We start from the raw sequence: 23,792 nt of genomic DNA, 5'->3' as shown, positions 1-23,792 counted from the left end.
TAGTTGGGGCTACACAGAGAAACCCTGTTTCAAAAACAAACAAAAAAGGGACAGTATCCTAGTGGTGACAGTGAACAGTAAATATAAAGAAGAGAGAGATTTTGGGAGGGGAGAGGCGGGGAGCAGAGAAAAATTTAGAGCACAATAAAAATCAATAAAATAAAATTAAAAAAAAAGAAAACAGAAAAATAGATTTTAAGGAACATCGTGAGGAAGAGTAACAATAGAATTTCACCCAAACCTTCGCTGTAACCTGCATGAGGTATCAGATGCTGGGGGAGAGGGCGGGACAGGAATGTTCTCCAGACCCCCCACCTTGCTTGGGCTTGCATGCTGGCTGGCTGGCATCACCTTTTGAAGGCGTAAGTCACAAACAATGCCACACCAATTTGGGATTATGATTAATAGGGTGATATTTATTTAAAGGGGAAAAAACTTACAGATCACTGTCCCAGGCAACGGCCCTCTAAGCAATGCTACCAGGAGTCTAGTCGCCGGCAGAGCAGGAAGTGAAGAGAGGAGAGGGAAGTGGCCGCTTTTTTAAAGGGAGAGAGACCACGCCCCAAGGGGCTGGTATCTCAGCGGCGATAGGCTGGAGGAGTGGGAGGACCTCCCGCAACAACCTTTTACTGAGCTTAGGAATCCAGGACCAGGATTGCAAGGGAAGATTACTAATTTTATTTTCAACATACTGTGTATAAGGCACCTATAACACGCCCAAGGTGGATGTGAGGTGAAAACCAGACTGGACCTCAAGTCGGCAGAGACATCAGTTTGGGGCTGGGGAGTGGTTAATGGACTGCTTGCTGTGCGAGCCTGAGAACCCAAGTCCAATCCAAGCACCCGTGGGCCGGACCATGGACAGCGGCACACTCCCCAAAGCTGGAGGCAGAGCTGGTGGACCCCTGGGGCTTACTTACAAGCCAGCCAACCTATCTACCTGGAGAGCTCCCTGTCCAAAATACAAGGAATGCCACCCAAAGTTGACTTCTGTCCTCCACATGCACATAAGCGCCTGCACACACGTGAACAAAACATAAACCTTTAGCGCCAGCACTCAGGAGGCAGAGGTGAGAGAGCTTTGTGAGTCTGAAACCAGCCTGAGCTACACAGTGACTTCCAGCTAGCAAGATACAAGAGACCCTGTCTCAAAAAACAGAAAGCTGGGAATATAACTTGGGAGACTGAGGATGTAATGTAGTTCAGAACATAGTACCTACCTAATACACGTGGAGCCCGAGATTCAGTTCCCAGGACCACCAAAAGAGAAAAACTAAAATCTCTCTCACACACATATCTATAGATGTATGGGCAGTAGGATGGCTCAGTAGGTAAGGGCGCCTGCCACCATGACCACCTGGGTTTGATTCCCAAGACTCACATGACGGAAGAGAACCCATTCCTGCAAACTAAGATATGAGTGACACTGGAAGTCACGAGAAAGGATGACACTATAGAGTATAAAGAAATTCAACAGCTTCTGACTGGAGGTAGATGAGGAACTAACAGGCTAAAGAGGAGAAAAGACAAGAGGAAAGTAGCCTAGGAAGACACGAGATCTGACAGGAGCAGCAACAATGTCACCGGCGGTGCCTGGTAGGGACGAACGGACACACACACACACACACACACTCTGGGAGGCGGGGACAGGAAGAAAGCAGGGTCACACATAGGAGGGACAAGAGGGAAGGAGGAATGGATGGTGGGAAGATGGGCTGTGTGGGAAAGGAGGGTGCTATATAGATTCTAGGATATCTTCTACTTTGAGGCCTGACCCCTACGTTTCATGAAAGAAATGAGGCAATATTGTAGTTGTCAAATGTTTCCCTGAGAGACCCTGAGCCTTGTCAGACTCAGGATCACTGCAGAAGCATGCTTATAACCAGACGGAGAAGTGCCGAGAAGGCCAGAAGTGCTTGCTCAGGAAATACAGCAGCCAAGATGTCCTCAGAGACCATCCAAGGCCAAGGCTGAGAATCCCATTAAGTACTTGGAGATCAGCAAAAGGCAGCACAGAGAACTACCAGTATCCTCACAGAAACCCCGCGGGATTGCCTGTCTCAGCTGACAAACTTTACAAACCTACACACCACAGGTCTCTTTCCAGGAGAAAAATACAAGGGTTTGGTATATAATCAAGAATATGGAGACACACTTTTAAAAAAAAAATCAAGGATTTTCTTAATATATATTATATTTGCTTTTCTAAGATTAAGAAACGGTTCATAGGGTTGGACAGATGGTTCAGCAATTAAGAGTAGTTTCTGTCTTTCCAGGACTCAATTCAGTTCCTAGCACCCACACTGTCTGGTGACTACTGTGACTTCAGCCCCCGAGGCTCAGACGCTTTTTCTTGCCTCCCTGGGCACCTACACATACATGGCACACATACACACAGACACATATGCACAGCAATTGCTTTAAGGTTTCTAAAAAGAAAGAAACAAGGATCTCAGTAAAAGGAACTGAAGGACTTTCACTCCACTAACACAAAAGCAGTGGCTGCCCGCCCGCCCGCCCGCCCGCCGCCCGTGTGCACCCTGACCGTCTCAGCAGGAGCCAGAAATCAAGTGTTCACGGCAGAGTTTGGCCTGAAGGCCCAGTAAAGCAGAGTGCACAGGGTGTGCCCAGCTGGGAGAGGAAGCAGGGCCAACACCTCACATTCTTAGAGGCGGGGGTGTGACTGACTCAGCTCAGTTGGGGACAGGACTCCCGCAGGTGTGTGAACTTGTGGCCAGGCTCTCTGCTCCAACTAAATCAAGAACTGCTGTTTTCCTACAACTCAATAGCAAAAAGAGCAATTAAAAAAAACAAAAACAAAAACAAGCAAAGGGAGCGGGGAGCCGCTCTGTGGGTAGTGCACTAACTTGTTACCAAACCAGATGAACTAAATTCAATCCCAGCTCACGCGGTGGAAATTGTCCCCTGGCCTCCACACAACACATACACACCTTCATACATAATAAACAAAATTTAATAAGTTAAATCGAAGAATGTGAAAACAGAATTTTCTTTTTAAAATGACATATTAATGGTCAATCAGCACATGAAAAAATAATTCGACATCATTATTTATTACAAAATTGCAAATACCACAAACATCTAGTATCACAATGACAGGCCATTTCACTATCTTCAAAATAACAAGTGTTGGTAAGGATACAGAAAAACTGGAACCTTCTGTGTTGATGGCAAGAACATAAGGGGTGCAGATACCATGGGCAACAGTTGGGGAGAAGTTAAGACAGTAAGTCATATGACCTGCCAGCTTTCACAGGAAGGTGATGCCAAGAGAAAGAAACCCAAGGTGCTTGCTGGGACTGTCCTTAGCCAAGGCAGGAACAGTGCGCATGCCCATGAGTGTTTAAGACATTGTGGAATATTCATTCTATGGATCACTATGCAGACAAAATGAGGGGGGGAGTATTGGTAAATGCTATATCACAGATAATCCCTGAAAATAATTACGCTAACCCCCAAAAGTTATGTTATACAAACAACAAAAATAATCAATCTAGGACCATGGTGATGACTTGGCAGGTAAAGGTGGCTGGTGCCAAGCCCCACCACAGCCTGTATTTGATTCCTGGAACCCACACCACAGGAGAGAACAGACCCCCAAAGCTGTCCTCTGACTCCATACAGATGCTACGGCACAAGTGTTCCTACACATAAGTCACACGTAATAAATAAAAGTGTAATGAAATTTCTAAAGAAAGTCAGGCAATCTAGAAACAGAAAACAGATGAATGGCTGCCAATGGAGACTCAATGGTGGGAAACTGTAACCAGTATGCAAGCCGGATTCCTTTGGGAAGACTTCTGGAATCACGGTAGTGACGGTTATATGACAGTTTTAGTTCAGATGCATTTTATCTCAATTAAAAAAGGTATTCTCAAACCGATGCACCATCCAGGTGAGGCACTGTGCTGCAGCCTCTGTCTGGAACAGGTGCAATAGAGAAGGAGCACCTAGCGGATGCCACCCCAGTTGTACCCCAAGCAATCTGCAGACACCCAGAAATTTAAGGGAACCACGCACACAGTGGCCAGGGAAGACAAACCGACACGTTGATTTCTGAAAATTAACTTTACTACTGCAAGCAGAAACTCTAAGCATTTAGACTAATGAATTAATAGGGAACTCAGAGAGGCAATGAGCAAACAAAGGCAAGGAAACTTCCATGTGATCACATTACTACTCCCAATTGAGTTAACATATTTATACAACTGAAAAAATAGAGATATGGCCACCGGAAGCCCATAAAAGGACCTGGAAACGGTGAAAACAAGCTCAAAGCCACGGCAGGCACAGATGCATGAGTCACAGGCACCGCCTGGCTGATCTGTGTGGGTCAACAGAGGGCAGAACTGAGACTACAAATCGACTCCGATATCAAAGGGCTATTTATAAAGCTTTCCAAAAACCTTGGCTTTTGCTTCATCAAATAGAAAGGGAAGGAGGCTCACTTATACCTGTCCGTATCACCCCAGGAGACACTGCTGTCTCTAAACTAAACTTCTAGGCTAGACAAGCAACCAAGACCTTGTTCCCAGCCAAGTGCTCTGACAGAAAGACCAGGTCCACATCACCCACTTCTCCGTCCAGGGTGATTGATACAGAGTTCAGACCATGATGAAATCATTCATGGACCAAACGTCACAGTTGTCATTTGTCCCCAGCTCCACACCCACCATGCTACCATGGAACTGGTGTAAACAGACTGCAGTTTCATATGCTATTAGCTCTGATCTAAATAGCTGACATAATACCAATTAAATTTATAATGACTTGGGAGTAATAAAAGCGTCCTTGGCACAGTTCTCTATGCAAGCATGATTCAAGGGGTGGTTTCATTTTGCCCTTTCTTCAACCCCTAGGTGCCAGGCTCTGGAGAAACCACTCATAATCTCTACTCAGAGCTGAAGTTTTAAGAGAATTATAATTTTATAAAAAGATCAAAAATCCTAGAACATTCAAGCATTCCATAAGAATCCCACTTCTTGGGCTAGTAAGAGGACTCAGAATAAAGAAAGGTGCTTGCTACAAATCTCTGGAACCCAGAGCAGGAGAGAAAGGAGAGAACCAAGATACACACACACACACACAGAGAGAGAGAGAGAGAGAGAGAGAGAGAGAGAGAGAGAGAGAGAGAGAGAGAGAGAGAAAGAAATGTTTGGAATAATTTCATTTCTTTAGAGCCAAAGTGAATGATGGCATGCGTTGGGGTCTGGTGGCAGGATTCTGGCTTCCTATCTGATGTCCTCTCTTTCTCTGAATTGGTCCTAGCCCTGCCAAGCACATGTGATCTTTATTTCCCAACTATGGGCAAAGGACACCAATTCACGAGATGGTTTTCTCCATTCTCCATGGCTGTAAAGAAATCAGAGCACCAGATACCACACTTATATCCTCCAGTCCAGCAGCGAGCCCTAGAGTTTATGCTTCTTGGAGGAGTCTCAGGGCCCCATGGCACACTTAAGTGAGGTAAACTATAGTTTCAACAGTAGATTCTTCAAACAAAATACAGAAAGTTACTTTTTCTTGTGGAATTTACTACAACAGTTTAATGTCAACAAGCTACATCTACTTATGTAGACAAGGCTTTAAAACTGCTACTGAGGGAAAAAAAGTCGTTCAGAGATCTGAACGGCATTTCATCCACCATGTATCTACAGCATGAACACAGCCAACAAAAGTGTTTCCTGGCCACTCAAACAAACAAATGAACTAGGAGGGGCTGTGGGGTCTCCTTCCTGACAGTAGCTGCTTCTGGCTAACAACAACGAGGCTATACCGCTGGGGAGAGAGCTTTTCAGACTCCAGTCTCATCAGTGTTGTGTGGTGGTGACGGCAGTGGTGGTGGTGATGGCGGTGGTGGCAATGGCGGTGGGCTGGTGTGTGTGGAGGGGTTGTTGGGGTTTCTTTTTAGGTCATTTTGTTCTCTCCCTATGTAATCCTGACTGGCCTGGAATTCACTATGTAGACCAGGCTGGTCTCGAACTCAACAGATCTGCCTCCCCCTCCGGAGCACTGAAAGGTGTGTGCTTCTGCATCTAGCTTTGGTTTCTGTAAAAACCAAAATTACAGCTAGATGCTGGGGAATGGCTTGCCTAGCATGTGCAAGGTCCAGGGTTCAATCTCCGGTACTGCCACGAGGGAACAATCAAGCTTTCATTTGTTAGCTCTGGGTGACGAATACACGTCTGCTGGTTGAGACAGGGTCTCACATGACCCATGCTTCTCTCAACATCACAATTTCTGACCTTCCTCCTGAGTGCTGAGATTGCAAGCCTGTGTCCCACACCTGGTCTACATGGCACTGCTGACCAAACTGAGAACTGAGTTACATCCCAGTCCCAAACGCTGTTTAAATTTGCATATCTCTATGCCCTGATTTTCCAATTAAAAACAAAACTTTTATAAACATTTGATGGCAAACGCATGATCAGTACACAGGTACAGTGGCACACGCCTTTGATCCCACACTTGGGAGGTAGAGGCAGTGGATCTCTGTGAGTTTGAGACTGGTCTACATAGTGAGTTCCAGCACACTTAGGGCTATCTAGTTGAGACCCTGGCTCAAAAAAAATCAAAAAGGAAAAAAAACACAAACAAAAAACAGGTGTTGGGCTCATATCATAAGTAAATAATAAATTACTCATGTGCAAGGCTTAGTACTTTTAAAATTAGTTTTGAAACTTCAAGACTGACTAGGAAACACTGGTGTACAGAGGTTAGCAACATCTGTTCCTATGAACACGTGGACTATCTACAGTGGATCACCTCTGGGAGCCCAGGGCACACGGAACAGTGTATGCAAACCACAGCGAATGAGTCACTGGCACCAGGAACAGCTACTTACTCAGAAGTAGAACTCAGACCAAGCAAGTGAAAGTAATGCCAGCCATTTCCTTTCAGCTCCCTTCTCCTAGACCTTTCCACTCTGACACGGCCCTGCCCACATCATCTGTGATTCAGATCCCTCCATCTCAGCCCCCCAGCTGTGGGGAGGTGACAGCCAGACCACAGTCCATTAGTGACACTTTCCCCAGAGTGCTTAGATTGTGTGTGCAGAGTTCCAATTGTCTACATGTCTATAACCCCAGCAGGTAGAGACTGAAGGATCAGGAGTTCAAGTCTTCCTCAGCTACACAGTGAGTCTGTAGGCCAGGCTGGGCTACCCAAGACCCTGCTTCAAAACACAAAACCAAAAACTTCCACCACATCTTAAAGGTTGGAGAATGTCTCCATCTTGTGAACCTGTCCCAGACCCTCTCCAACAGGAGAAGGATGTAAAGTGCAGGAGGGAGAGATGACTCCAGGACACAGGACAAAATCCCAGCCTCGCCTGACTCCTCTCTTCCGCGCTCAGACACAGTCATCTTCTCTGCCTTCATATTAATCCACTGCCACCGCCACAGTCCAAGACGGCAGAACCTACCACCTGGATGGCACAGAAGCCTTCATCAAACTATCCGCTGAGGCCAGCAGGAGACGTAAGAGATGAGTAAAAGCCGGGCGTGCTGGTGCACACCTTTAGTCCTAGTAATCGGGAGACAGAGGCAAGCAGATCTCAGAGGCCAGCCTGGTCTACATAGTGAGTTCCAGGACAGTCAGGGCTACATAGTGAGACTCTGTCTCAAAAATAGATAGATAGATAGATAGATAGATAGATAGATAGATAGATAGATAGATAGATAGATGGAGGGGGGGTGGTAAAGCAAACACTCCCAAAGCCTGCAGTATCCAAGCTTCATGTGAACACCAGGCTTCCCTCAGACACACTCAAGCCTTCTGTCCAAAAAATCTGCAAAGAAAACAATCCATTTTTTGGCTCTGGTATTAAAATGGTCAGATTCAGACACTATCCCACTCCAAATCAAAACAGGAATTATGCAAAGAAAGGATTTCAGATGAGACTTTAGCAACCTAGACTATGAAAACCCAAGCAAGTCCTCAGTCAGTTAAGTCAAGAAAAACTCAGAACACCAGAAGCCTAACAAAGCCTTCCTGGTTTTCACCCAATTCACCTCTCTCTGTGACACACGGGGGACAGGAAGACATGCGGGGACCCTTCAACAGCTTCACAGACACAGACTGCTGAGTCTCTTGTACAGCGTTATTTTGATTAGGAGAAATGGAGAGCAGAGATCCAGACAAACCCAGGCACAGTTTTCCATGTGGCTGTCTCTGACTCTCCGGCTGGCTTTCGGGACCCTATTCTTCATACTGGGTCGCCTTGCCCAGACTTAGTACATGGGGAGGTGCTTAGTCTACTGCTGTGTTTTGTCCACATTCACGGGAGGCCTGCCCTTTTCTGAAGAGAAAAGGAGGAGGAGTGGATGGGGGCCCCTTGCCGCCTCCCCCCCCCCCCACTGGGACGATAAGAGGGAGGGGAAACTGTGGCCAGGGTTTAAGAATAATTAGTTAATTTTTAAAACCTGCTGAAAAAGAAAAAAAAAATCAAATACAGGAAGGACCAGCAAGATGGCTCAGTGAGTCGAGGTGCCTGCGGCAAAGCCTGGCTTTTGGTCCCCAGGACCTACATGGTAGGAGGACAGAACTGACTCCTCGGCCAAGCTGTCTTCAGACTGCAAGCAGGAGCCTGTGCATGATCACACACAAATACATACAAAATAAATAATGTTTCAAGTTTTAAATTAAATGCAGGAAGGTGTATTGGAGGCACATGTGTGGTTAACTTCTTTAATCAACCTGACTCAAACACCTGGTTAGGGCTAAGTGCATCTCCTTCTCAGACACTAGCTCTCCCATTCGAACCACCAACCCTCATTTGCCTGCCTTCTCTCAACACACACGCTCTCGCAGTGCATCCCCACTATCAAAAGCCAGAGGCACAAGACCACAAATGCATGTTAATCTCCAGCACAGACGGAGTCACAGCAAGCTTTGTGAGCCCCTGGCTCGGGCTCTCCACTGTAAATGGATGTGAGTATACAGCCCTATGGGGTTTGAGAAAAAGGAGCACTCAACGGTCTTGTCAGTATTTTAAACAAACATCCTATGGGAATGGCACCAGGTTGCTTTCACCTTCCTTCCCAGGAACTCAACTGAGCACCATCCTCTGCAGCTCATCAGCAAAGGCCTTAGAACTCCCTCCCCTTATTTGTTATTTTAGCAATTTAGTGGAGACGCCTGGCAACTAAACAGGCCTAGAATAGCTAAAGGGAGGGGGATTATCAAAAACTACCAGCAAAAAACAACAACCAAGTCACCACTTCCTCCACCATAAGAGAGAACCATTTCCCACATCTCTGCAGCATCACACAATCTGAACCTTTGGAGTCACAGATAAAAATAGTATTGCAGTATAGAAACCAGTGGAAACTGATACGGTTTCCTGAACTGGAATTCTGTTCCACGCTCACATCTATTTTCTTAAAAACAAAAGCAGAAGTTGGGTGTGGTGGCATATCTCTGTAATCCCAGCACTTGGGAAGCTGAGACAGAAGGACCAGGCCTTCAAGGACAGTCTTGGTTACTTAGCAAGTTCATAAGGGCCAGGGCTACAGAGACCCCCATCTCAAAAACCAAACAAAGCTGAAGTAAATAAAACTAAATTGTTTTACAAAAAAAACTTAGGACTAGCCAGCAGTGGTTAAAGGCACTTGCTGCTTACGCCTGACTTTAACCCCAAATCCTACATGGTGGAAAAGATCTGACTTCCCCTCATCTACTGACCTCTGCCCGTGTACTTCAGTGTGCATGGGTTCATGTGAGAGTGTGCGCACACACACACATACACACACACACACACACACACAAACACACACACCAGGCTGTGAGCCACCTGACAAAGGGGCTAGGAACCCAACTACAGCCACTGCAAGAACGATGAGCACCCCCTTTGCTGAGTCGTCTCTCCAGCCCCATTACAAACTACTTTTAAACCATCATAGGAACACCTCTGACTCAAGTTACCACCAAACTATGGAGGGAGATACCATCCTGCCACAGATGTGCTCACTAAAACAGACAGAGCCTTCTCCTCACTGAGGAATGAACACTCTGGCTTTTCCTGGACAGCACCTTTCTGTCTGTCTGTCTCAGGTTCTCATGGAGCCCTGGATGACCTGGAACTACATAACAAAGGAAGACCGTCAACTTCTGATTCCCTGCCTCTACCTCCCAGAGTGCACCTGCTTGGTCAGTATCTGTAGCTTGAAGCTGGCGATCCCCTGTACTGTAAGAACAGCAACTGACCGAGTGAGAATGAGGGTAAGTGGAAGTCCACATGGTTACACCACCAAGGAGCTGCTCACTATCATGAAGGAAAATTTAAAAAGGAACTCATCAAAAGAAACAAGCCTCTAGGTAGCCCAAAAAAGACCTGAGGCCCAGGAAGCCAGGAGTCTGTATCTATGACTGGACATATAAAGTGTGTAGCAGCCAAGGCTGAGGTCAATAATCCTCTGAAGCATTCAACAGAATGACTGCTGTGGCACCAACAGTATGAGAGGAGCAACAAGGCCACCCAGATTCAGATCCGTGAGAAGAGAACAACTGAGCCAAGATGCAGGAAACCACCTCTGGGTTCACTGCGATGCACACGTAGTTACTGAAGGGAAAACCTAGCCGCAAAATGAAGGCTTACCACCAGGGAGTAGAGCCAATCAAAGGGATGAGCATATATAAAGTATCTGTAATGTGTGTTTTACAGACAGATAAATAATAGAGTCGATTAGTTAAAAAGAACAGTCCGTTGAACTGTTTACATCTAAATTCTCCTCAGACCAAAAATATTTCTACTGAGGATATGAAATATACCAAAGTTTCTATTTGGGCAAATTTTACCAACTATAACACAACACATGCACACTAAGGCACTGGGAATAATGATGCAGGGAACACATGATCAGAACAAGAACACATGTGGGCTGAGGGACCGATGCCTACACTACTTCTGAAGGCCAGGTGAGCATGAAGTACATTCCGCCTATAACACCAGGACACGGGGATCACACAGAGTTCACCATCAACTAGGCTCTTTTACACTTACGTCTTAAACAACCAAAAACTATTTTAAAATGAACATTTTTGTAAATGCTGAGAATGCAAATGAACTCCATAAAGAAATAACCAGCCATGTATGAAATCTCAATGTACGAAGCACTAAAAACCATCACATGGCCGGGCGATGGTGGCGCACGCCTTTAATCCCAGTACTCGGGAGGCAGAGGCAGGCGGATCTCTGTGCATTCGAGACCAGCCTGGTCTACAGAGCTAGTTCCAGGACAGACTCCAAAGCCACAAAGAAACCCTGTCTCAAAAAAACCAAAAAAAAAAAAAAAAAAAAAAAAAAAAAAGCATCACATGGCCCAGAATTCCAAGCGAAAGCAAAGGAACTTGGCTGGAAACTTGGTCTTTGCATTTTTTAAAAATAAAAAAATAGCCAGGTAGTGGTGGCACACGCTTTTAATCCCAGTACTTGGTGGCAGAGGCAGGTAGATCTCTGTGAGCTCAAGCCCAGCCTGGTCTACAAGAGCTAGTTCCAGGATAGGTACCAAAGCTACACAGAGAAATCCTGTCTCAAAAAAAAAAAATTAAAAAATACAAATAAAGTTATAAGTGCCTTGCTGTCTAGCTAGTACTGAAAGTTAGAAGTTTGTGGAGTCAATTTCTGACATATATTCCTTTCTAGGACTCAAGTTCTGCTGGGGTGAAGATAAAGGTAGTCTCCAAAAAGAAGTCCCCTTCTCAGCATGAGTATGCTATAAACTGCCAGGCACTTTGAGGTCTGTAAGGATAAGAATGGACTGTGTCCTAGAACTTCTATACAATGTGATACTAGACAGCAAGGAGGATAACAAGTCACCTCGGATAACAAACACTTCACACACAACAAAGTCCAAAAGGAGGTTAAGTTACATTATTTTTAGGATACATTTGCAGGTAATAATATTAATACTTTTATTCTATGGGTGCTTTGCCTTGATGTATATCTGTGTACCACGTGCCCGATGCTCACAGAAGCCAGAAGGGGGCACAAGATCCCTTAGAAACAAGATACATATAGGTGTGAGCTGCCATTGTGGGTGCTGGGAATTGAACCTGGGTCCTCTGGAAGAGTAGCCAGTGCTCTGAATGGCTGAACTATCTCTCTGGGTCCATAAAGAGTAAAATAGAGCTGAAAAGATGGCTCAGCTGCTAAAAGCACTGACAACTCTTGCAGAGGAAACAAATTTGATTCTGAGCCCCCCCAGCTGCCTGTAATTCCAGCTCCAGGGGATCTGACACTAGCTTCCTTGGGCAATTGCCCTCTCATGTACGCACCCACACTGACATACACACAAACCCACACTCATACCCACACAGACACACACACATATAAATAAAATAAAACTTAAAAACAAATTTTTTTAGATTTTTAAAAATAACTATCTTTGTGTAGGAACATTTTGCATGTGTACCACATGCATGCCTGGTGCCTTTGGAATTTGAAAAAGGATGTTAGATCCCCTAAAACTGGACTTATGAATGGCTGTGAGCTGCCATGTGGGTCTGGGAACTGAACCTGGATCCTCTTCAAGAGCAGCAAGTGCTGGATCATCTCTTCAGCCTCAAAACAAATCTTTTTTGAAAAATTAAATGGTTACCTCAAAAGTTAGGGTAGTGAAAATAACTAACTAATTAATTTTTTAAAAAGTCAGACATTGTGACACATGCCTTTAATCCAAACACTGAGAGGCAGAGGCAGGTAGATCTCTGAGTTCAAGACCATCTGGACTACAGAGGAGTTGGACAGCCAGGGCTATGTAGAGAAACCTTGTCTTGAGAATAAAAGGGGGAAAATAGGGTGAGATGGTTGTCAGGCATGGTGGCACTTTCCTTTAAACCCTGCACTCGGGAGGCAGGGACAGGAGGGTCTCTGAGTTTGAAAGCAGTCTGATGTACATAATGAGTGGCAGCCAGCCAGGGCTATAGTGAGACCCTGTCTCAAAAAGAGCAGCTGCCTGTGGGGAGGGGCAAGGGGGGTGCAGTGTGACCAGGGAGTGAAAAACAAACATTCTGGGCACCTCTGGTGTCTTGCCCATATCTGATTTCTCAGCCTTATAATTATTATCAGCATTTGCTTTATAATTCTTAAACTATATTTAATACATATTTCTTTGAATTCCATATGTCATTACAAAATAATTAATTAGACTAAAATTATAATGGGTTCTAAGCTGAGTTATTCAAGCAGCTGAAATGGGCATATTCCATGCCTAAGATTTTTGAGTTATTTTTATTTTTTTTTATTTATTTTATTTTATTGTTTTTGGTTTTTCGAGTCAGGGTTTCTCTGTGGTTTTGGAGCCTGTCCTGGAACTAGCTCTTGTAGACCAGGCTGGTCTCGAACTCACAGAGATCCGCCTGCCTCTGCCTCCCAAGTGCTGGGATTAAAGGCGTGCGCCACCACCGCCCGGCTTGAGTTATTTTTAAAGAATTATTTTATTATAATGGGGGTGTGCATGCTAGTGCAGCTTGTGGCAGAGGCCAGAGGTGTCAAGCCCACAAGCTGCAGTTACAGGCAGTGTGGGCAGCCTGACGAGAGCAGTGGGAACTGAATGCAGGGCCTGCTGAAGAACAGTGTGTGCTCTTAAGCACTGGCCATCTCTCCAGCCCTTGTGCTAAATGTTTTTAAAGCATCCTGGGGACCTCCAAAGACAGGTCCCATCACAGAACCACTGCCAGCTCAAAAATGAAATATTTACAGCAAAACTGGACATCCACCACAAGTGCCACCTGTGCTCTGGAAAAAATTACCCTCAGTGGGGAGAGTAAAATTTCCTTAAATTGTAGGAATTCCCCCAAAATATGTTCTCATCAGGGATCAGAGCTAAGCCAGTTGTAGCATCACAGATGCCTCCTATCTGGTTCCTGCATCAGTTCTCTTCCACTTTCAGAATTTAATAAAATGTTTTGGATTTTACGTATAGCCTGGGCTGGGGAAATATTTCAACAACCCTAATATTGCAATGCTTTGCCTCAGAAATGGCACAAAGCCAAGGACCAGAGGCCTGCATTTCCTCACTCTTACTCTGTCACTGCTGAGCTAACCAGGGTGGTGGCAAGGGTGGTAACCCTGTTGGACACAGAAGGAAAAGGCAGTGGCAGAAGAGCATAGAAATGTGCCTAAAAGCAGAAAGAGACCACGATGGGGGTCAGCCTCAACAGTGCACCAACCAGAGACCCCGAAAGAGCTCCACTGAAACACAGAACAGCACAGGAGACAAATTAACAACAATTGGACTGACGACTCTAACAGCGGATGCTAGAAATAGGTGGGAAGCTACTTTTAGAAGAGCTGAGACAGCTCTAAATCAAAAGCGTATGTCCTGAAGTGTGCATGCAGTAACCATGGGCACTTACACCTGCACAGCCTCTAATATGCCCACTAGACTGGCGGATGAAAGACACATTCCTAAATACCCTTAGAGAAGGAGATCCCAGCAATCTTTCATCACTAACTGAATATGCAGAAGAAAAATAAGAAGAGAGAATTATTAAAATTAATGTGAGTCTGTTCTAGTACCCAAGTGGGTTTCAGGTGCAGGAACAGACGATTAATGTGTGCAATTAAAAAAAAACACCTAAAGGCTGTGGTGGCACACGCCTTTAATCCCAGCCCTGTGAAACCAGAGGCAGGAGATCTCTGAGGCCAGTCTGGTCTACAGAGTGAGTTCCAGGACAGCCAGGGCTACACAGAGAGACCCTGTTTCAAAAACCCAAAACCCAAATCCAAAATCAAAACAAAAGCTCATAAGGATTTTTTCAGGAAAATTTGCTTCAGGAAAGAAAAAGATCTTGCACGTGTAGGCTGATGGTAAAAACAGAGGTCATTGGCCAGGTGGTGGTAGTGCACACCTTTAGTCCCAGCACTCAAGAGGCAGAGCTCTGAGAATTCAAGGCCAACGTGGTCTACAAGGTGAGTTCCAGGGCAGCAGGAATGTTGCACAGAGAAACCTTGTCTTGAAAAACCAAAACCAGAGGTCACAGGCAGAGATGGAAAGTGAAGGCGGCTCACACCACTGTTTTGTGGCCACTGCATTTCTGTTCTTTATTGGCATTTCTTTACAATTAGAGAGAGAGAGAGAGAGAGAGAGAGAGAGAGAGAGCGAGAGAGAGAGAGAGAGAGAGAGAGCGAGCACTCTCATACACACGGGCACCATGGAGATCAAGAGAACGACTTCAGAATTGGTCTCTTCTGTCTCTCTGTGTGTTCCAGGGATTGCCATCGGGTTTGGCAGCAATCACCTTTACCATCTCACTGAAACAGCATCGATTAACACTCATAGGTTTGTTATAAGCCAGTGTTGGGCACATATACCATTAGCATGTCTTCAACAGTGTACGCTAACTTCTGTCTGCGTCATATTGTAGTAATCTCTGGGATACCTCAAACTCCCTCATTCCTCCTGCTCCCCCACCCCCGCCTCCCCCCAGCCTACTCCCAGCTACTCCTCCAAAAGGGTAAGGCCTCTCTCATAGGGAGTCTGCCATATGCATTTTCTAAATAAAATGATATAGGATGCTAGTTAGGGTAAAGTATAATGCAAACACAACTCTCGTTAAGTACTGGGAAAACAAAAAAAAATCATTTTAGCCTTAATAATATAGTTTTATAATATATGCTTAAAAATACATGCTTTATTGTTACCAAAATCTGGGATATCTTCAAGGCTTGTCTGTATGCTAAGGCAGACATAAGGTGGGAGGAATGGAAAATAAAAAATCAAATAGAAATTTACATTATTAAATCAGAAAGCCATCAATAATTATCAAATGACATAGAATAATGTTTTATTTTTAAATGTATGTATGTATGTATGTATTATGTATAAAAATACCTATACTGAACAAAGTTTAAAACAATACATACCAAATTGTGCACTAACATTTGGAGGGATACAGGAAAAAAAGGAGATTATATTTCCATGCTTAATTTTTTTCTATTGCTCGAGTTTTTTTGCTTTTTAGGGTGTAGATGTATAATTTTTATAATATAAATAACATATAAAATTAAAGATCTGAAAGAAGAAAATTAACTTCCTAGAGTAGACGTTATTTAGCCCTGGTAGTTTTCTGTAGCTTTAATTAGCTTTTCAGATAGGCACCAAAGGCCCTAACTTGGTTCTACTAAACAAAATATCCAGCAGTATTTGGGAGATCTGAAAGAAAAGCTTCTACAAAAATTCCCTTGTGCTCGTTAGAACTGAGCAAGATGCTAAAATCATCTGTGGCAATTTTACCTTGGTAACCTATGTGTGTGTGTGTGTGTGTGTGTGTGTGTGAGAGAGAGAGAGAGAGAGAGAGAGAGAGAGAGAGAGAGAGAGAGAGAGAGAGAAGAATGCAGATGTCCACAGAGGCAAGAGGAGGGCAGTGGAACTCCATAGGTGGTTGTGAGCCAGCTGCCCTGGGTGCTGGGACTGAATAGAGGTGTCCTGTGGGAGCTGCTCATGCTCAAACTCATGAACACTTACTTCTCTAGGCCCCTGGAGCATATTTAAGTATAAAAGCTAAAAAAAATAAGAGCAGAGAGTATAACACTTGCCACCCAAATCTGACCACCTGAGTTTTAGCCCTAAAACCCACAGAACCAACTCCCAAAAGCTGACCCTGATCGCCGCTCAAGTGTCATAGTACACACACAAAAACATTAAATTTTGCACAAATAGTTAATGTATATTTATAACTTATTCAACACGGATTATAAGAAAAAAAAGCCCTGGGGGCAGCGCGACAGCTCTTCTGGTAAAGGCACTTGCCAACAAGCCTGATGACCTGAGTTCAATCTGTAGGTCCCACAGGGCAAAAGGAGACAACCAACTCTTTGAGTTGTCCTCTGACTTCCACACACAAGCCATAGCACACGCATGTTCCACCACCACAGGAAAGAAAAACATCATTTGCATACAGTAACCCTGCTTAACAATCCAATATACAGCTTTACATTCAAAAGCCAGGAGTGTTGGCATATACCCACAACCTCACAACTTAGGAATCGGAGACAGGAAGATCAGGAGTTCAAGGTTATCTTTGGCTACACAGCAAGTTAAAGGCCAGTATGAACTAAATGAAACTTAGTCTTGAAAGCCATAACACAACAAAATTTAGACACATAGAACGACTTTAGTTCTGGTTTGTTTCCATAAAGCATTTAAGCACATGGGGCTGAGGAGATGGCTCAGTAAAGTGTTTGCTGTACAAACATGAGGACCTGAGTTCAAATCCCCAGCACCTGTACCATCACAGCTGGGAAGTCAGAGACTTGAGGGCTCCTGGAGTGCTGGCCAGCCAATCTAGCCACATCAGTGAGCTCCAGGTACAGTGAGAGACTGTCTCAAAAACTAGGGTGACAGATAAAAATACCAAGGTTGACCTCAGGCCCCCACATGCACACGAACACATAACACACACACACACACACACACACACACAAAGGAAAAAACTTGCATTCTGCTATTTATTCATCAGAACAATTTTCAAATGTATTCACTTAGCTGCAGAAAACAATTTTTTGTTTAATCTATATGAAATAGTTTCATTTGGGTTTTTCAGATATTTTTGTTTTTTCTTGAGTGAAACTAACAGGCAGAATATTTGCTCTAAAGCAGCTCTGAGGCACAAAGGCAATAGAACAGGCTATAACAACAAACTGGTTACTGTAGGCTGACAGATTTTTTTCTTTATGGTTTTTGTTTTATTTTTACATTGCATCTTTCCAAGCCACTAATACATCAAGTTAGTTTAAATTATCAGTCAAACTAAAGTAAATCTAAGAAGCTCTTCCACACTCCCAGGCTATGCCAAATCAGTGCCCTGAGAAACCGCCACTGACTAGAGGGGGTGTCTCCCCAATTCAGCAGAGGGTTGAGTCATATTCTAAACCACTGCCTCGACAGTACTGACAGAAATTAGGTCACCTGACCTATGAAGTCATAGTATATCCACCCCGGTCACAGGAAATCTCGGTACCTAAGAAACAGCCAATCTAACTGTTGTGATGTACAGGACTGGCCCTTCACCAAAGCCCCAGGAAAAAAATCCCATCAAAGGTCTCAACCATAAGGAAACTGTAATAAGCTTGAGCTTCCCACCACTTTCTAATCTATTATCTTTTACCCACATTTTAAAGATGCTTGTTTTCCTCATAGGAGCACACACCATCACTCAGACTGTTTATTAATTATGGCTCCCTACTTTGTTATTGTCTAAATCTAAGATACAAGAGTTGCATGTAAAAGAGACAGTATAGAAAGACCCTCTGGCAGCTGCGACTATTGTCCATTATTCTCTCCACCTGCCACAGCCTATTTAAACAACGCACTACTCTTTTGTCTATGGTTTGTTTTTGTTTTGTTTTAAAGAAACTGTGTAGCAAAAGGCAATGGAGAATACACATTCAGACCAACACCTTATCTTTAAAAACTGCCTACAGGGGGCTGGAGAGATGGCTCAGCTCACTGATTGTTCTTCCAAAGGTCCTGAGTTCAATTCCCAGCACCCACATGGCGGTTCACAACTGTCTGTAAATCCAGTTCCAGGGCATCTGACCTTCATACCAATGAACATAAAACAATAATAATAAAATAAATTTACAAAAAAAAACACCTGCTTACAGTTTTAAAAAAAGTTTCGTTTTTTATCTTCAAATACTGCTATGAATATACTGTTTTAACAATTACAGTAAATTAGAGGAAATGAAACCATGACTTGTTTAACACAACACAAAGGAGTTATCCCGTCTTTTCCCCACGAGCTGACTGCTGTTGTCATGTGGACATACCTCCAGTTCTTTAATTTTTTCTTCTGCTACTTTCTGTTTTTCTAACAGCTGGTTGTGAATTACTTCCTTGGATTGTAGAATAAACCTAGAAAACAAAAGAGTTGAAAATGATGGCACATGGCTACTATATTCCAGATCAACAGTTACACACCCACAAATACTCAACACTAGATTCAGGACCAAAAAAAAAAAGAAAAAACAAAAACACCCTGTTACATTAAATACTCTGGAAACCATAATGGTTATAAGCTGTCTTAGCCAAGGAAAAAGAAAGGGTTAAAAGTGCATTCTGTGTTCCTATTTAAAAGACAATCTGACATTGAAAATATTTACGGATAGGAAAAAATGGCAAAAGCATTAAAAAAAAATCTATCAAAAAGTCAACATATAAGCTACCAAAATTCCTGGTAACTTTGAGCTGTAGACTTTTGTGTAGACTTTAAAGCAGTATTTGTAAACTGCAGTGTCCTTCCATCTTTTCGAGTTTTCTGCAGCAGCCGTAACTCATGACCTTTCAAATCACAATCAAGTACTGTGCTAGGATCAATGCCTTAGTGTGTCTATGAGCTCCGCACACAAAGGCACTGTATAAGCCCTAGTATCTTTTATTATTATTCCCAGAGTATGTAATACCTCTGAAAAGCTCAAAATGCACAAATAGAAAGCTTTAACTTTTTCCATTTCACAGTCAGGCACATTATTTACCAGTGCTGAGGGTAAATACGGGGAAGCTTTATATATTAAGAGTCTGTTCTGCGGCGTTACGCTCATAATTCTTGCTTCAGGAAAAAGAAGAACAAACCATTTCACTGCTTCAAGAAGAGGGCTGAATGAAGGATTTCTCTTCTACTGGAACCACAGAAAAACTCCAGTTACTCAAACCACTCTCGGGGTTGTCTAACTAGGCTAAAACAGATTTCAAGGAACAGCTGCAAATACTTAAGAGCACGGTTCCCCCTTTGCACTTAAGGATTCAGCAGCAAAGAACTAAACATTATCTTTTTAACAAAAAAAAAAAAAAGTCAAACAAATCAAGGTAATAACCATTTGTAATCTTCTCTGCCAACTTTGAAGCAACATCACTGTGCCTAGGCGGGACCTCACTGAGAAGCTGTTATCATGGAGAGTGGACAAGTGGAAGGAGTCCACCAGGGCAACTAGAGCCCTGACCCAGGGGAAAATGTCTTCTCCGTCATGAATAGACCTGACCGTACATAGTAATACAATCCCATGCCCATATATCTTTTTTATAGATTTATTTTACTTTTATGTGTATGAACATTTTGCCTGTGTGTATTTGTGTACACTACATGTGTGCCTGGCATCCATGGAGGTCAGAAGAGGACATCGCTGCCTTAGAACTGGAGTTAAAAACGGTAGTGAGTTACCACCTGGTGCTGGGAAATGAACCAGGGTCCTCTGTAGGAGCAACAAGTGCTCTTAATGTCTGAGCCACCTCTCCAGCCCCTAGTTCAGCTATCTTAACTATGATTGTTTATTATCTCCTGGAAATATTGCTCACACTCATTAAAAAAAATCATTAATTGTAGGTCTTTCCCTATAGAACCCATCATTTCTAAACATTCTCACTGGATCCAAGAGACAAGTGCTATTTCAGATAAGACTGTGTCGCACTGGAAGGGTTGGTTTTCAGAACCAGGTGATGCTCTTCAGGAAGAGCTGCTCTGAGCTGCACTGGTCTTAGTGACAGGACATGAAAAGCATCACACAAGGCCAAGCCCAGGAGCTGTCAATTACACCATTCATGTACCATTTGGCTAATCGAAGTCCTTTAGGCAGGGAAGTAATTTTCAAATTAAATACACATTTTCTAACAGCACTGGTTGCCTACCATTGAGTAGTATTCTCAAATGATAGGTCTGGGAATTTTTCAAGGCTAAGATTAGAGGTCATTACTTTATGTGGCCTTTAAAAAGAAAGTTATCTGAACAGATACTAAATCCCTTGAGCAGAAAATAAAGTCACTAGAAAGCAAGAAGAGTAAACAACAGAAACACATTGTCCATGGCCACACACACTTAAGGTCACCACTATCTTAGCCAGGCCAACTTCACAGGCCAGTCTACGACCGCGAGCTCAAAACATCTCAGCCATCCAGATATTAAACAAGATGAGAATTTTATAAGCCCAAATGTTTACCAAAAAGGGTTACATACAAAATTCAAATACAAAATATATGGAAAGTTGTTTGAGTCTCAATTCAAAAAGAGGCACAGATACTCTATACAGCTACTAGAAAGACCTCCAAAAAGCTAATATTTCTGAAAAGTCCTTAGGAGATAATTTATCTATGACCTAAGGGGCAGTGAATAATTTAGAGATGATGTATCTTATTTTCACAAGTATTAAACATACAGCTTCTAAAAGAATTTCACAAAGATCCTGCCTAATTGTGCCCATAAACAAATAGATAATAAAGTCTCTGGAGTTGAGGCTGGATGGTGGTGAACACCTTAAACCCAGCACTCAGGAGGCAGAGTCAGGTGAATTTCTGTGAGATTAAGGCCAGCCTGGCCTACAGAGTGAATTCCAGGATAGCCAGGGCTACACAGAGAAATCCTGTCTCAAAAAAACAAGATTCTGGAATCGAAAATGTACCGAAAAGAAAAAAGGAAAGAATTCTGTGACAAATGAGGGGAGGCCGGGCGATGATTGTGCACGCCTTTAATCCCAACACTTGGGAGGCAGAGGCAGGCGGATCTCTGTGAGTTCGAGACCAGCCTGGTCTACAAGAGCTAGTTCCAGGACAGGCTCCAAAGCCACAGAGAAACCCTGTCTCGAAAAACAAAACAAAAAAAACAAAAACAAAAACAAATGAGGGGAGCTGGTGTGCAGGTGACAGCTGGGGTCACATGACCTGTAATAGAGCCACTGCTCTGCAAAAGACCTGAAGTCAACATCCTGTGTGACCTGTTGCATTAACTTCTCATCTGTGTGCAGTCACCTGGATAACATACTTCCCTGACTCCTCCCCTCTGAGGACACCACAGGCTGTGATCCAGATCATGCCACGGGACTGACAGGTGAGGTTCCTTTTCGTTTGTTTGTTTGAGGCAGGGTTTCTCTGTGTATCTCTAGCTGTTCTGTAACTTGTTCTGTAGACCAGGCTGGCCTTGAACTCAAAAACATCCACTGCCTCTCCTCAATATTGTAAAATAAGTCAGGTGCCAGGCGCATGCCTTTAATCTCAGAACTTGGGAGGCAGAGGTGGGCAGATCTCTGTAAGCTTGAGGCTAGTCTGGTCTACACAGTAAATTCCAGGACAGCCAGAACTATATAGTGAGACTCTCTCTCAAAACAAGCAAACAAATAAAAAAAAATAGACCCAGGAGCTGGAGCAATGGCTCAGTGGCTAAGAGCACTGGCTGCTCTTCCAGAGGACCCGGGTTTGATTCCTAGCATCCACATGATGAGTCACAACCATCTACAACTCCAGTTGCAGGATCTGATGCCCTCTTCCAAACTGAGAGCACCAGACATGCGTGTGTGCACATACATAAATGCAGGCAAAACACTCATACATATAAAATAAGATCACTCACTCACACACACACACACACACACACACACACACACACACACGGCCTGGAGAGATGGCTCAGTCATGAAGACAGCATACCATTCTTGCGAAAGACCTGAGTTTGACTCTCAGCATCCATGTGAGACAGTTCACTACCACCTGTTAAGTCCAGCTCTGATGTGGGAGTGTCATATCAATCTGTTGATTTCATTGTAAGCAATAAAGAAACTGCTAGGCCCATTGGATAGGCCCACCCTTAGGTGGGTGGAGTAAACAGAATAGAACGCTGGGAGGAAGAGGAAGTGAGGTCAGACTCCGCAGCTCTCCTCTCCAGAGCAGACGCAGAGAGAGACGCCATGCTACCTGCTCCAGGGAAGACGCACGCTATGAAGCTCCGACCCAGGATGGACTTAGGCTAGAATCTTCCCGGTAAGCGCACCTAGGGGCGCTACACAGATGATTAGAAATGGGCTAAATTAATATGTGACAATTAGCCAGTAAGGGCTAGAGCTAAGGGCCAAGCAGTGTTTAAAAGAATACAGTGTCTGTGTAATTATTTCGGGGCATAAGCTAGCCGGGCAGGGCAGGTGGCTGGGGTGTTTGGGGACGCAGCCCCGCCGCCGCTCATATTACTACAAATGGCGCCCAACGTGGGGCTAACTGAGTCCACAGAAAGCCTGAGAAAGCTTGGAAAAGAATAGAGTAAAGCGTGTTTCTTGTGGCAATTTCTCGGGTCTACTCTGCTTGCTAGAGGCAAGCAAGCGCCTCATCTAAGAGAGGCTTCCTGACTCAGCTTTAGCTGCAAAAGCCTGCAGCTCATTAAGAGGTCCTGCCACGAAACACTTAAACGGTGTTGACGAAAAGCTGAACGCATGCTTTTCGGTTTTCAGCCGTAGCAGGAAAAAAGCTGCGCTGTTTAAAAATGCCAGCTTTCTGGGCCATCCTGCCAGGGCAAACTCTGACTGTTTGAGGCAGGAGGGCCGGCTACTGAGAGAGGACTTGAGTGTTGTCTGTTGTAGCTCGCTGGCTGGCAGGGACCTTGAAATGCCAGTTGTGGCTATAAACATGGCTACAGACAGTACCTCAGCCATGAGGCTGGAAAGCTAAGGATCCAGCCGTTAAAGCCACGGCTTTAGTCCTACTGATATTGCTTGGTAAATTAAAGGTCTTGTGGTCAGAAAAAGAGAGATATACAGTAAAGAGAGATTCAAAGACAGAGAAAATTTCTGAATGGTTTACTGTGTGTTAAAAATATATGCAGACTAAAAGTTAAAATTCTTAAAGTAAACCTCAAGTAAACTTCAAGGTGTGGTAGCACACGCCTTTAATCCCAGTGCCTAGAAGGCAGAGACGGGCGGATCTCTGTGAGTTCAAGGTGTAGTTGCAAACACCTTTAATCCCAATGCCTGGGAGGCAGAGACAGGCGGATCTCTGAGAGTTCAAAGACAGCCTGGT

The 23,792-nt window shown here is 44.0% G+C and overlaps 1 protein-coding gene across 1 annotated transcript in view; it reads right to left on the bottom strand.

Moving 5' to 3' along the window:
• The window catches only part of Pfdn1 (prefoldin subunit 1), a 54,625-nt gene that overhangs the window by 10,496 nt on the left and 20,337 nt on the right, over window positions 1-23,792 (bottom strand). Inside the window, exon 3 of the mRNA XM_075968926.1 lies at window positions 18,797-18,881. Within this exon, the coding sequence (XP_075825041.1) occupies window positions 18,797-18,881 (85 nt within the window). The remainder of the gene's footprint in view (window positions 1-18,796; window positions 18,882-23,792) is intronic.

Source organism: Microtus pennsylvanicus, chromosome 4, assembly GCF_037038515.1.
Source record: "Microtus pennsylvanicus isolate mMicPen1 chromosome 4, mMicPen1.hap1, whole genome shotgun sequence".
Classification (NCBI taxonomy): Eukaryota; Metazoa; Chordata; class Mammalia; order Rodentia; family Cricetidae; genus Microtus; species Microtus pennsylvanicus.
This window is presented reverse-complemented; position numbering and strand designations above follow the sequence as displayed.